General features: G+C 32.3%; 2 protein-coding genes across 12 annotated transcripts in view; one reads left to right on the top strand and one right to left on the bottom strand.

Moving 5' to 3' along the window:
• Window positions 1-790: 790 nt before the first annotated feature.
• LOC148238169 (waprin-like protein) lies at window positions 791-4,496 on the top strand. Its single transcript, XM_088181624.1, has 6 exons — window positions 791-865; window positions 2,216-2,262; window positions 2,333-3,529; window positions 3,603-3,665; window positions 3,738-3,899; window positions 4,119-4,496. Exons 3-6 carry the CDS (start codon window positions 3,454-3,456, stop codon window positions 4,220-4,222), a joined length of 405 nt encoding a protein of 134 aa, XP_088037750.1. The 5' UTR covers window positions 791-865; window positions 2,216-2,262; window positions 2,333-3,453; the 3' UTR covers window positions 4,223-4,496.
• A 49-nt stretch (window positions 4,497-4,545) lies between these two features.
• Prosap (SH3 and multiple ankyrin repeat domains prosap) overlaps window positions 4,546-14,947 on the bottom strand; it is an 87,594-nt gene continuing 77,192 nt past the window's right edge. For 4 of the 11 annotated variants that reach the window (XM_088181611.1, XM_088181613.1, XM_088181614.1 and 1 more), the window contains 12 exons: window positions 14,541-14,804; window positions 12,674-12,871; window positions 12,364-12,598; window positions 12,090-12,294; window positions 10,325-10,658; window positions 10,037-10,262; window positions 9,847-9,967; window positions 9,593-9,767; window positions 9,263-9,513; window positions 8,007-8,159; window positions 7,742-7,935; window positions 4,546-6,929 (listed from right to left, as the gene is read on the bottom strand). In XM_088181611.1, the coding sequence (XP_088037737.1) occupies window positions 5,951-6,929; window positions 7,742-7,935; window positions 8,007-8,159; window positions 9,263-9,513; window positions 9,593-9,767; window positions 9,847-9,967; window positions 10,037-10,262; window positions 10,325-10,658; window positions 12,090-12,294; window positions 12,364-12,598; window positions 12,674-12,871; window positions 14,541-14,804 (3,335 nt within the window). In that variant the 3' untranslated portion in view covers window positions 4,546-5,950. The remainder of the gene's footprint in view (window positions 6,930-7,741; window positions 7,936-8,006; window positions 8,160-9,262; window positions 9,514-9,592; window positions 9,768-9,846; window positions 9,968-10,036; window positions 10,263-10,324; window positions 10,659-12,089; window positions 12,295-12,363; window positions 12,599-12,673; window positions 12,872-14,540; window positions 14,805-14,947) is intronic. The other 7 variants (XM_088181615.1, XM_088181618.1, XM_088181616.1 and 4 more) reach the window with 3 other exon arrangements.

Genomic DNA, 14,947 nt, shown 5'->3' with positions numbered 1-14,947 from the left:
TACATATATGTACCTTGATCTCTTCATAAATTTTCAATAATGATAATAACTTTAATTTTAGTATAATTAAAATTATATTTTTTATTATGTATTAATATATGTAATATTTACGTATCTAGAGTCTCTAAGTGCATCTTAAATTTATATTATTTTTTCTATTGTATAGTGATGTGATAGAAATAGGTCATAAAGTAATAAAACTTTTAAAAAATTTAGTCGTTGGCGGCAACTTTGGCGCAAATTAATAAAGGCCCGGGTCATAAAATTATTTAATTGGCAAATTTTACCAAAAAACACTCTAAACGGTCGTTTACGCGAGCGCGATCTCTGCTCAGATCTGCTTGTCCGTGTCCGATCCGTTCGTTTTGAGCACGGACAACGGACAGACAACAGACGGATCTGTCCGAGAGTTTTAACCCCACACACCGGCGGATTTGTCCGTCAGACATCCATTTCGGACAAATCCGACGGGCAGATCCGCCCGTGTGTGGCCAGCTAATCTGATATCGAAGTAATCCAAAAATATCAATCAAAAACAATTGAGACGCTTCATCATGATTTCTAGAGGCACGCATTTAAAAGCGTTATAGACCAAACAAATAGGATACATTTATATTTAGCCAACTAGTAGTATGACAAAAATTTAAAATTGTTTTATAAATCTCATAAAATATATCAATATAAGAATTTTCTGATAATTATATGTAAAACATACATATGACGTATTGCAAAAAATGAATGTACATGTATAACATAAACCGGTATTTTATATTTGCATAATAATTACTATCGAGACTTGCGTTTAAGAAGGTGATCACTTTAAACACGACCTCTTATACCAGGGATTTATTGCACATAATGTAAAGTAAGTGAATATTAAAAAAAATACAATTATTTTATATAATAAGCTATTAGGCGGTCAAAACACTAACATCATAGCGATAAAGCACGTACTGTTAACATTATTTTGATAAACTCTTGGCAAAACTGATCAAACTGCATTTGGAGATGAAAAATAAACGGTTCCGGCGGGGTCAACGATTATTTTTACTGCTACATAGATAATTTGCATATCAACTTATTTTTTACTCTGTTCAACTATATTATTTTTCAGAGTAAAAAAATATATATGTTAATACTTTTGTGGCAGGATGTCATAAACTTTTTCATTTAATACTGGAATAACCTATCTACAATTAAATATAGTTTTATGTCAATTTACTTAATAGAGTTTCTAGTAGAGCATCGTAACTGTCATACATTACACGTACTAAAATAAATTATGTAATTGATGTGTCGATTAGTTGTTAAATTTATCACACCTTGAAATTAAATTAGGTTTAAGTCTTGAAATGGATCAAGCATGACTGTTTTGTTGGTAAAATGTATAACATTATAACATCGTATAAATGTAGCATCAAGTTTTATTCAGTGGTATATAATTACAGCTGTATTGTATAACACAATAATTATACACAGTAATAAAACGTAAAATAAAGCAGACAAACATGTTTGCTTCGTAGAAAATATGTCTAAAGAAAGGTCGTTTAAAATATTTATTATACATTATTGTTCAATTTTATGGTTATTTGTGATAAACACTATGTATTTCGTTTTTATTAACATTTTTTGTGATGAGTCATCAACATTTCATTAAAAATGGTAACTATTTTTAAAACTTTTGCTTCCTCATATTTACACTAAACTACTAGAGTGAAGGTATTAACAATAATCAATATAAATTAATTAAGGATAAATTTGAAAATAAAATGTAATCTATTTTCCAAGCTTATCACTATAATTTATTTCTTAATGCACGAAGGTGTTTATTCCATTAAGGAAACTAGCTAAATTTTTATTTTTAGGGATTGTCCTAGGAATATTTTTACACAAATTCACATCTCCGTACAATATTCCCCTGGCCGTACACATTTTTTTATACCTATCTAACCTTTAAGTATTTTTTTTTCTACTATTAAATTGATGTAAATCTTTATTTATCTTTAAATACGTCATATAAAAAAATCAATATGTGTAAAAGATTAAGGTTAATAATTTTTTTGTATTTAAGCTTTGTGAGTTGATTTTTATTGTTATTAAACGTTATTTTATCATTAAACGTTCAAAATTACAAAATAAATTTAGTGAATACTTCTAGATTATATTTGTATTCTTACTTTATTATTTATTAGTAAAATATTTTTTATATTTTCAGGGTAGGCGTGTGTGACTTCGCAGCCAGTAAGACGCAGGTGGAAACTAGTGAGAATTTTATTAGATTATAATACATATTGCGATAGACTATGATTGGCAAGATATTTTCTCCGAACAGTGGCGGAGAAGCTGGCGAAGGGATGTTGTCGGTGGAAGATCCTCAGAGGTCTTACAGGTGACATGTCAGCGACAGTATGGCGGAGGTTGATCCAACTGCTACGGTGCTTGTATGGTGGAGTCCCTCTTAGGACGCGTCCGTCCATGACGCGTCCTGAGAGGGACTCCACGCGTCCTGAGAGAGTCAAAACTTGACCAGTCAGTACAAGTTTTTTTTAATATTTCGATTTCATTAAGATTTATAGTATTTTATTAATGACATACATTTTTCTGGCAAAATTCAAGGGGGAGGGAGGCAAAACCCTCACATGCCCTTCTAAATGACGTCCCTGATTTTAATCTTTTACTCCATCTCTTTAAATGTTTTAACAGAAAATAAGCCCATACTGCGTCCGCACTAACGGAATAAAAAGAGTGGGAAACTCACGTTTGGGTTGTTTTAAGTATCTTAACCATAACAAAAGTTTTGCTGGGCATGTCCCAAATAAATCAAAAGAAATAGTCTTATCTCATTTTAAAAATATATGACTGATCATGTAACCAAGTGCTGCTTTTTAGTGGGTTGTTCTTATTTATTTAATACATATTTCTTGCTAAAAGTCTGCATTTGTAATAACATACATAGAACTTTAAAAAGAAAAAATATGAGATTTGTATTATTTTTTAAAATAGTACTCTTATGAACGCTCATTTATATTTCTGTACAGTAAATAAAATTATATTGGTTTAACATCGCATTTATAGTTATATTTTGATTGTGTTTTGGTATAATTGTTCCATTTTTATACACATTGAACTGCACATTAACATTTCCTTTCAAGAAGGATATTTCAATGAGGAAAAAATACTCAATATCAAGTTTTACATATTGTAAGCATGTGTTAACCTTGACCAAGTTTTAACAGTGCAAATACATCGATCTGTTACACTTAAACTATAAATATAATTTAGTTTTAATTACCATTTAATACATAGCTCTATTAAAAAAATACATGTTTACTACTACTAATTACTTATTGATTTTTCGGCAATGCTCAAGAGCATTTATGCTAAAAACAAGTTCTCAGTATTTCAAGTTAGAGAAGGAGAATCATAAATCTTTATTCAAGACGCCTTATTTATATGCAAGCCACCAGACTTGTTTACCTCAGTACGATTTTGCGAGTCGAACCGTCCACATTGAAAACAAGCAAAATGAGTTAGTATATCAGTTATAATAAATAAATATAAAATAATTTATAAAAAATTACTTATCATTTGGGACATTGCAGATAAAGTATTTTTCGTTACTTTGGGATTCTTGCTGTTGACTCTATTTTTAGAGGCTGAATCAGGTAGTTAAATAATATATTATATTATTATATAAAAAATCATTTTTATTTTTATTTATTTATTTTATTTTGCAGGTGGAGGAGAATGCCCAACGGCTAGCCAAGTGTATTCTTGCAGTCCAAAATGTCTGAAAGATTTCGATTGTTCCAATGGAAGGTTGTGCTGCCCTAATCTCTGCAATACTAAATCTTGCGCCGAGCCAAAAACCGCAGGCACATCCGGAAAAGGAGGTTCATGTGAGTGATAATTTTAAGTTTTATATTATATTAATTATTTTATATTTATGGTAATTATATTATATAATATTAATTTATTTATATATGGAATTACATGTATATGATTTTTTTCTTGTTTTTAATTTTTTTTAAATCAAAGCGTAATTCTACATATAAATCAAGTTTGTATATTTATGATAAAAATATGCATAATATTATTAATATAAATTATATTTATAGCTTCTGGTGGTTCGAGCACTTACTGCGCTAACGTTAAATGCAACGCACACGAAAAATGTGAATTGGACCGCAGCACAAAACGCATGAAATGTGTTAGATCTTAAGCTCATGTATTTGTTTATGTTAAATTAGTTATTAAATCAGAATCGTTTAACTTAAAACTATGGAGTCATTTGTGTTTTATCATGCTTTGTGTTGTTTGATCAATATGTAGTGGTACAGAACTCTCGTTATATTTTTCCTTTTTGCAATTTTTAGATTGTAGCTAATCTATTTGCACCATTAATTTGACCCAAAGTATAGTTTGTTTTTTATGTGTATTTGTTATCGCTCAATATGTGTATTTGTTTCTCGTTCATTAAAATAATATGTATTAAACATTCGTGTTTTATTTAACATAATTTAGGTATTTTAAAAATAAAAACAGTTTGTATAATTATTACTTTTTAATCAAATATTCAATTTTATAATGTTTCAATCGATAATACTTAAAAGTGATACCATAAGTTTGCAAAACATTGGAACATGAGTATTTTTTACACAGACTCGGTTACGTTTTTTTTTATCTTTTATATAAACTCTGCTAAACTCTTACATATTATAAGGTTATACAAAATTTGTTGGAAAGTAAACAATACAAGTGACAGAACAAAATGGAACGGTGATTGATTTCTATTTAGCACAATCGTTATTAACGAGTATACAAAATATACAAAAAAGTGATAAACATCTAAATATTACTTTTAATATATACCCTTTTTTTGAATCATGAAATTTATACAAACTACTCGTTACAAAATTCAGTACTTGTTTTGTGAAATACTTATTACATTTGGATCTGGACGATGTGTTTTTTGTCGACTTAATGTACTATATAATAAGAGAGGTATAATTTTCTTGTATATTACATAAAAAATGTAGTAGTATTGATTTTAATCCTGAAATACCAGTTTTTATAAGAGGTATACGAATAAATCTTAATTAATTCTTGCCGTTGCATAGATAATGGCTTTTAGGTACATAACCAGTTTTTATCGAAAAAAATTATGTTGGAATTTATACTGTGTATGTATTGTACATATATTTGATTGGTTGGTATTCTATATTGGTTTTTCATGATTGATATTTAACGTTTTAAGACATAGATCCATTCCAAAATTCCATTTTTTTTTGATAGATGCTATATAATTTACGTTGCATAAACTACAAGTTCCAATGAGTTAGTGAAAATCACCATGAATGATTTTTATATAGTATAGTAATTTAGAGAAAGATTTGTCAATTGATCTATTCAACTTTTATTTTAAAATAAAAAGCTGCATATTCACAAAATGGCACCGATAGAATGAACAACATCAATTGTAACAATAAAAATGTACATAAATCAGTTTCGTATTATAATAAACATTAAAAAAACAAAGTACAGTATGTACAAATAATATTTTTATATATAAAATAATTTATTACTGGGTGGGTGTTGAAAAACACAAACGATTTGCATTATAATTGCCCTATTTACATTATTACACTGCGAATGGATAATCTTTAATAGTTATAATATATTTATATGTATATATACTTGTACAAATAACTTACAATAAATACTATTAGCTAATTCGTTACATTTTTGTCGTAATGAATTCACTATCTTTGGCATATGATAAAAATTAACCTATGTGGTAAAAAATCCGATCCGGAAAACATACGTAAGCCTGAGAGAGTTACATGTTCGTCTAGGATTAAGCGATACGTCTAAATAAAAGATTTCTAAATATAAATTTGTTGTACCAAAATATTGACAATTTGCCGTATCTAAGGAGTTAAGCTTATACTTATTGACTGTGTAATCGGCTACCTTGCTTCGGAAGAGCTCCGACGATTCGTACACGGTCACTAAACTGAGGCGGCGGTGCGAGAGGAGGAACTTCTTCAGCGCTGTTAAGGCTATCGTTATTATCGAAATCCAGAGTCGGAACGAACAGATCGCCACCTTCCTCGGGCGGAGGAGGAAGCTGCGCCAAAGAGACGGCGTTCCTCGTCAGTGGCCCTCCCTTGCCGTTGCTGTTCGATTCCGTGACTTTCTTGATCGGAGCTTTAGCGACGTTGACGCCTAAACGTTCGGCCGCCGACTGTCCGCTCTTCGGATCCCTCTTGAACATGAAACTAGCGGCTTGCTTTCTAGTCAAAGAGTTATGTCTATGTAACGTATTCGACGGAGGAAGCGGATTCAACACTTTAATCATCCCACTCGGCGTATTAACCACGGAATAGTTGATTGTATTATAGCCGCTGTGCGTCATCGTAGATGTCTTGCTTGTATAGTTAGTTGGAGAAGTTGTTATATTCTCAGAAGAACTATTAAGATGGACCGGCTCTGTTGTGATAATATTATTTGAGGACTTAATCATCACATTATTGCTAAACGATACTTTTTCCTTTGTGCTCTTGACGGGTTCGGCTTGTTTTTGCTCCTTAAACGATTTTTCTCTATATATCACTTTATCGCTGGCCATCTTCTGGTTGTCGATCATATATTTTCTGTTATCAGAATGCATTTTCATGTTTCTAGATTCATGATCTTGATTTCCTATCGTGATTTCTTGATCAGAGCTAACGCCGGATGACGAATTATCTCCGTCATCGTTACTGCCCTCATCTTCGGGATGTGGAGCATTTGCAGCGTTCTTTTCGCCGTCTTTGAGCAAGAAATCGTTTGGATAAGACTTTGAACTCTTTAATTGAGTGCGAATCTTCTGTATTTCATCAACTGAGAAAGAATGGTGCATGGAGCCGGAACCTGAACTACTTCCACTGAAATAAAAATACATTTATTAAAAAAATACTAATATAAATGATAATAAAACTAAATGTATGTTTATTAATTATAAAAATGTGTTATATAATAATATAAAAATAGTTATAGATAAATCTATTATAGAAATATTTTATAATATAAAATATATAGGAGTAATTGTAGATAAAATAAATTTTAAGCATTGTAATTACATATTAAAAAAAATAGTAAAAAAATAGGTATAATATATTATCTAGGATAAGAAATATTTTAAGTATAAATACAAAAACATAATCTACAATTGTATTATATCGCCCCACTGCAATTATTGTGCAACAATATTATATATGCTTAATAAATTAAATAAAGCGATGTTGTAAAAATTACAAAATGAGGCAATGATAGTAGTTTTAAATAAAAATAGATTTACTAGTTGTAGAAGTATGATTGATAGATTGGAATGGTTGGATATTCAAGAAATATTGAAGATGAATGTTTCAGTATTTATATATAAGCTAGAAAATTATATGTTACCACAGTATTTTAATAAGGATTATTGTACGGAGGTGTGAATTTATATAATAATATTCCTAAGACAATCTATCTAAATATAAAAATGCAGCGAGTTTCCTCAATGGAATAAAGAAATATCTTCAGGCATTGAGAAATAAATTATAATATTAGTCTTTTTTATATTCTGTTTATGTTTTATATGTATATGTTTTGATTAAATTTGTTTATTGTATAAACCATTAGCTATATTAGCTGAATACATTAATAAAACAATTAAAAATAATAATAAAACATAATTTAAACAGCAATTACATACCTAGCATTACTATTGGCACTCGTTTCTGCAACAATATGAAGTGAATTAATATTTGGAGTAGGTTCCGCCGTGTTTTCCTTGATCCTATTTGATATTTGACTTTGACTCTGACTTTGACTTTCTCTCTCATCTTCAGATTCGCTCATACTATAATCTGGTTCAGGAATTGGCGGTGGAGCACTACTAGTAGAGTTCTGAAACAATAAATAGTAATTAATGGTTTCATTACGATGAGAAACTATCATTGTATGGTTTCAGTATATACTTGGCGGCTGATGAAAGCTGATTTATTGCTTGCATTCGAATTGCTTCTGTGAGTTTTAAATGGCTGCGCATATTGATTAGGATCGTCTGCGATTGGTGCATTTTGTGAATAAGGTGCTGTACTTCCAGCTCGCATGCTTTGAGTTTTGCGAATCTGAACACATTACAATGTTATAAAAGCTCGCATATTATTGTAATAATAGGTTGTTACATTAGTTGTGTCCTATTTGTTTCATACATGTTTAATATCCTTAGATAAAGTGGTTCCTAAAGTAGACACTGGTGTTACAATGTTTTCATATTTTTTTCACTGTTAAAAATATATATCTACCGGTGAAAATGTATTCCGATATTATTTCATTGAAATTACATATTTAAAAAAAATTTCGGGTTAGGTTAGAGATTGTTATGTTTTACATTTTCTTTGAGGGATAACCCGAGAATTTCTGGTTTAGAATCAGGGATGTCATTTCAGCTTTTTTAAAGGGAGGGGGAGGGAAAGATGTTATTCAGTCAGCGGTAATTTTTTTAATACATTTCAATAAGATTTATAGTATTTCATTAAATCCATGCATTTTTCTGGCCAAATTCAAGAGGGGGGGGGGGTGACAAATGCTCCCCAAATGAAGTCCCTGCTTACAACATTCTCTTGTCTTATTGTACTTGGCATTAATTAAATATTAGAAACTTGCCATTGTTCTATATTAACCAAAACAGGCTTCAAGATTGCCTGTGTGAATTTTGCCTGGAAGCAAATACTTGAATTTAAATCTGCCTTGCAGTATTCACATGATTGTAAATACACAAAATAACACACAATGGCGGTTAAATGCGATTTTAAACCGATTTTTGGAGAATAAACACGCATTTTAAAACATATTTGTGTAGAAAAACATTATTGGCCGCTTTCGTAGCCGTTAGGGCCAAACCGCAGCAGAGGGTTCATAACCATTGATTTTTGAGCGTGGTGCTGATATTCTTAACAAGAACCAAACTTAATACTGCAATATTTTAATCTTATTTTCTCTAAGGTGAGGGGGGGGGGGGGTAAAAGTTGGCCAGTCATTGGTTATTTTTTTTCATAAAAATGAAAGAATATATTTTTCATTTCAATAATATTTGTAGTCAAAAAAGTCAGCCTTTGAGTAATTTTTCCTGATATATTAAACATTTAATTTACTTATAAGTAGAGCTTAATTTTTTTTATAAAGGTTACACAACTTATGCAACAACCTAGTTATATTTTGAGACACATACCTGCGTTTTTGTCGGGAGAGTTCTACTTCTAAAAGCTACAGAATTAACGTCTTGCGGCGATGCGTATAGTTTGGCACTATCTGCGGGTCGGAACGTCGACATAACTGCATCTGATTGAGAAGAAATAGCATCTGTTACTGATGGTGTTTGTTCAGAACCTTCAGCTCCAACTTCAACAGCAACGACTTGTCCTGCTGTAGGTGGAGGAGGTGGAGGATGAGAAGGAGGAGGTAGGCCTCCACTACGTGATACTTAAAAGAGATAAATTCAATTTTTTTGATTTCGAAAAGGTACAAATTGTACAGTTTAACTTTTAAGGTTTAAACTTACTCGTCTGCGAATACGACACATTGATGTCCTCCTGCGATCGGCTGTTCTTCTGGCGGTAAATTAATGGCACTGTCGGTGGATAGCAAGCGAACAAATCAGGAGTGCTGTGGAAGTCGCGACGCAACTCTCCGAAGGCGGGTATACGAGGCCCAGTAAATCGTACACGTGCCCATCCCTTAAAAAGTAAAATAGAAAATCTTTCTTAAGAGACTATTCTTAACTTTCATAATAACTGAATGTCACTTATTATTTACCTTTCCTTTAGATCGCTTCATTTCTGCTACGCTAGCATAAACACGGCCTGACGTATTTTTGGCAGGTGAGCCGTGTCCTTCTTGAAAAGCAGACGTGGCCATCATAGTATTATTACCGTATCTATTTAATAAAATACATTTATGAATAAATTGAATTAAAAAAAACAGCTAGAAATAATTATAAATTTACCCGTGAGATGGTTGTTTTTGTTGATTTTGGAACATCTCTTCAAGTTCAGTAGCGGTGATGCGAGAGGATGCAGGACGAGAGCGAATTGAAGCTGTTCTAGGAGCAACAGGTGTGCCTGTTCCACTACCGCCGCCTGATCCCATCCCTTGTTGTTGAATCGATTCGGCCGACGAAGATTTAGTGGTACTCAATTGTTCGGAACAGTCTTCTTTTTCACCTCCATTTTCTAAAAGTGATTATATTAGTGTCATATATTAATTTAATTATAACAATAACTTGAAAACATACCTAATCCTGCAACCATAGATTTGGCTCTCGCTCTTCCTACGCTTAACGTTGTACGAGGATCTCTTCTCGGTGGCGCCGGTGCGGGTGATCTTCCGCCGGGTGTGCCACCAGCTTTCCGTGGTAGCGTTGCGTATTGTCTAGCCACACTTGTGGTCGTGTTTTGAACGTGCGATAGCTGGACGACCGATTTGCTCGCCGGTAATATTCCTCCTGCACTACCGCCGGAGCCCCACTGATTTACAGTGACAACGGTCATCGAAACATGAGAGCCTGACTTTCTAATGAGATCTATCACATGTTCGTGAGATGCGGCAGACACATCTTCGTCGTTAATCTAAAATATAGATAAAAGTCTTATTATAGAACTAGTGTACTTATACATAGTTATCCAATTCGAGTTTCCTATGTTAGCAGCACTGTAAATCGGACAGTTGTCAATAATCACGTGTGTTCAAAGTGGCAAATGTTAGTTTGCAACAACACATTTACGAAATGGATCGTAATTATTTTACTGAAATAACTATTCTGTATGAACTGTGTATCGAAATTTACAGGGTCAATTTCATCATCTTACTGAGTGAACAATTCGCAGCGTATTGAAAAAATTTGAAGGAACTGGAAACGTTGAAGGCCTGTACATCATCGTGGCGTCCGTTTAGTCGAGAATATTGCTGCTGTAAGTGAAAATATGACTGAAGATCCGGAATTGTCGTTTTGTCGGCGTTCGCAGCTTTTGGGGTTTTCTTATGGCTCCATTTGGCCTATAAAATTTAGATAACACAAGAATTGAAGCCCAGAGACCATGAACGGCAAAGAATTGACACGGATTGGGTTTTTCAAAGAAAACCTTTTTCTCTAACGAGGCACAATTCTATCTCTGTGGGTATGCTAATAAGTAAAATTGCTTCATATGGGGCGAGGAAAATCAGTGAGACCATTACACGCACAAAAATTGACTGTTTGGTGTGCATTGTGGTAACAAGCATTCTCATTGCGACAGTGACGACACGATTTTATTGCTTTTGACGTGGATTTTTGACTTCTGAGAATCGATAATTGTTTTTGTGCCCTCCTAATGACCAAAATTCGGTTTGAATATACTTTGACCAACACTCTCATATCAGAAGTCCGTAATAATATGGGTAAAGATAGCTATCGTATTTTTAAAACATTGTGTAATATCCAAATACAGACAAACTATGGAGCAATATACGAGATGCGACGTCTGTCTGTACTTCTTCCGCTTATTTTCCCTTGAGAGATGAGTTAGCTTAGTTTTTATTTTAGACTTGACTAAATGAAAGTTTTAAAACTATAATTAGTCTTAAACTTTCATTAGGTTAGGTTTGGAATTGAACATCAAATGGACGTTTCGCAACTTTCAAATTGAGTTTCCTATACATTATAGGGCAGCATATAATTTCACTACTGCCTATCAGTTAAATTATATTTTCGCTAGTAGAAATATCTACTGGTGAAAATGCATTTGGACTTCATTATTCAAAATATTATATAACTTCAAGCGGCCAACACTGTATTTGTGGCAAAAAAGTGTGACTTTCAGCCAGTTACACCCAGCGTTACAAGATAAATCAGTATACAGTACAATGCAGGTGTTAGCATTGGGCAGTGGTGTCGAATGAGAAATAGTAATAGAACCTCATATAAATGATAAAGAATGTTAGTATGACTGAATCAAAGAGTTCAACATTCTACTAGTTTTGTAATTACTGCAATAGAGAATAAAATATAAATATAGATTTACCGCTACTAAATAATCTCCTTTCTTCAATCCGGCCAAATCAGCTACTCCCCCAGGATCAACGTCGTCTAAATATTGCAATCCTGGACATCGTTCATTTGGCGTTAATTCCATCAAGGCGGACGAAGCTTTGGCACCGCGAAGAACAAAACCAAACCCTCTATTTCCTTTGTGTAGTAAAACAGTTCGATATTCCATATTATTAACGCTAAAAATCAATACTCGATTAATACATGAAATTTATAATATATATATATTGTCTATAATTTGAACCTACGATTTTTTCAGTCTTGGAGCAGTAGCACTATATATTTTGCTATGCTCTCTTCTGCTTAACACGTGACTAATACCTAAAACGTTCATGCTCATCGCCGAAGTAGGAATATTGAGAGAGGTGCCTTGTCTGAGTCGGACTTCTTGAACGCACTGCGGAGGGAACATGCCAGATGAAATACCGCGACCGGCTCCTCTTACAACGCCTTCGAGTAACCCGCAGTCTGTCGCACCAGTCACTGAAATTATATTTACATATTAATTTATGAATTAGTGTTTATATCATAATATATTATATTAACTTAAAGTCTAACCTTCAATAATATCTCCTTGGCTTATCCTAAGGTGGCCCGGTAAGCCGGAATCATAATTTTCTAAACATACAACAGTCGATCCAGGCATTGCCAGCGAACTAGTAGTAGTATCCGAAGTGGTCGTACCGACACCACTCGAATCAGATATTATATCACTGGTATCGCCAAGGCTTTTATCTGAAAGCGAATAGCCCAAAACTGGTATATTATTAGAGGTAGGGTTATGTGATTGGATTTTATCGAATTTTATGTTCAGAGAAAAACGATTTTAGAACATTGAAACAAAAAGTTTTATTAATAAAAACGTTGAATTTTCTTCTGGAAAAATATTTTGCCTCTTCTATCCACCATTTTTGAGTTAATTATAATCATCACATTAAAATTTCAACAGAAACCTACTCTAAACAATGAATAGTTAACCTAACTTGCAGTTTATCATAAGAAAGTAATATTATTGTGAACTTAACCAAATAATATTTAGTATCCACTGATACTGATTTACTTAAATCAATTATTTTTAATTATTAATGGTAATTTAACCTGCATAGGGATAAAAACTAGAATTTTTAAATACGAAAAAATGGGAAAAATAGAGTCAGATTTTTCACAAAACATATTAAAATGACTGAAGGCCAATAGAGACAGCCACGTGAGATCAAAATTTTTATATTCTGTGCAAAAAAGTTAGATCTAAATCCAGAAAGTACTGATTTATATACCTGCAAAATTGATCCGTGGTATTGTCGGTGACTTATACCTGAAAAATCTAGGATTAAATCTCACATAAATCCTATCATTATGCGTGGGAGTTCGAAATTAGTGATTATTATATAATTATAATTTCAATCGATTATCACAGATTAAGTTTTCCTAGATTATCCTAATCTTACAGATGAATATTAAAATAAAATCTATTTAGGTCCTACATAGTGATATATATATTTATTGTTTGCTGTAATAATAGTTAAAATTAATAAAATAAATGTCATTAATTTACATACTGATTTTAGTCTGGGCTAATGCCTGTTATGTTACAATGGAAAATTTAGAATAAATAAAAAGTACTTTCGAGATTTCATCATTCAGGCAATTGGCTGTAGATGGTCAGACACATATTTTCACAATTTTTAAAAATTTGCATTGAAATAGTCAATGAAATTTTCATAAATTTTTTCAAGCTCACATTAAAATTGAGTCCTGATTTATATGTAGTTTGTTGAAATATTAATGGAAAGCTAGTGTAGTTGACTACAAATAAATGTATAATTAGAAATCTAATCAGATTTTTATTAAGTTTTAATACATTATGATTTTCATGTATTTTGCTGCATGGAGAATAGATAGGTTAACTATAATATACAGTAATCTAAGCCTAATTAATAAAACACTAAAGAAAATATAATAGGCAAAATTGAGGCTTTAAAAATTAGTATTAAAAAATATGTTTTACATTATTGAACTATTTATTTTTGTATAAAACTATGATACTATAAACATATGTATAAAATGCTGCTCGGTTTTATCTATCAGTAGTTCATCTAAACCTAGAAAACGCCTAGGAATTAGGTATTAAAAAGCTGATATATTCAACAGCCAAACATATAAAATATGCCAATATTAAAAAAAAACAAACAATATTATTCTCTAAACAATATGCGCATTGTCAGCATGCAGATTCAAAAAATGAAACAATAACATATATATAAAAAATAAAAAAAATAAAGACATAGGCGAAGATGGTGGATGGTGATGGTTGCGAATATGTCGGATCCCCTTGTTCGTATGTCGTTATTTTACATAAGAAAACACCTTCATAAATAACATACACACAAATATTTTGTAAGGATTAATTGAGTGTTTAGGATACCTGTGACAATGCTGGCATTATCTTCGTGGCTCGGATGGCTACCGTCTGAGACGCTCGAACTTGCTGAGCTGAACGGTCGTTCGGACGGACAAGGGGACGGAACTGGTCGCCGTAGAAGACTAAGCGCGTCTAATTCACCAGGCACAATGGGTAGAGAGGATGCCATTGACGAGCGGTCACCTGCCCATCCCCATTGGAGACCTAGTCCTATTCCTAGCGCTGAGCGCCGCTTAGGGTTGTAGCGTGGGGGTTCACGGAATGGTACTGTAATGTGACCCAAATGTCACTCTTTTTTGTCAACGACTGAAATATCTTTTTATGCGTGCTTTTGCTTATATATTCCATATTATAATATAAAAAAGCTGTTTTATATAAATATATATGTAAATATACGCATGTACAAATTA

Source organism: Plectrocnemia conspersa, unplaced genomic scaffold, assembly GCF_051122295.1.
Source record: "Plectrocnemia conspersa isolate PC_06_02 unplaced genomic scaffold, ASM5112229v1 ptg000002l, whole genome shotgun sequence".
Taxonomy (NCBI): domain Eukaryota; kingdom Metazoa; phylum Arthropoda; class Insecta; order Trichoptera; family Polycentropodidae; genus Plectrocnemia; species Plectrocnemia conspersa.
This window is presented reverse-complemented; position numbering and strand designations above follow the sequence as displayed.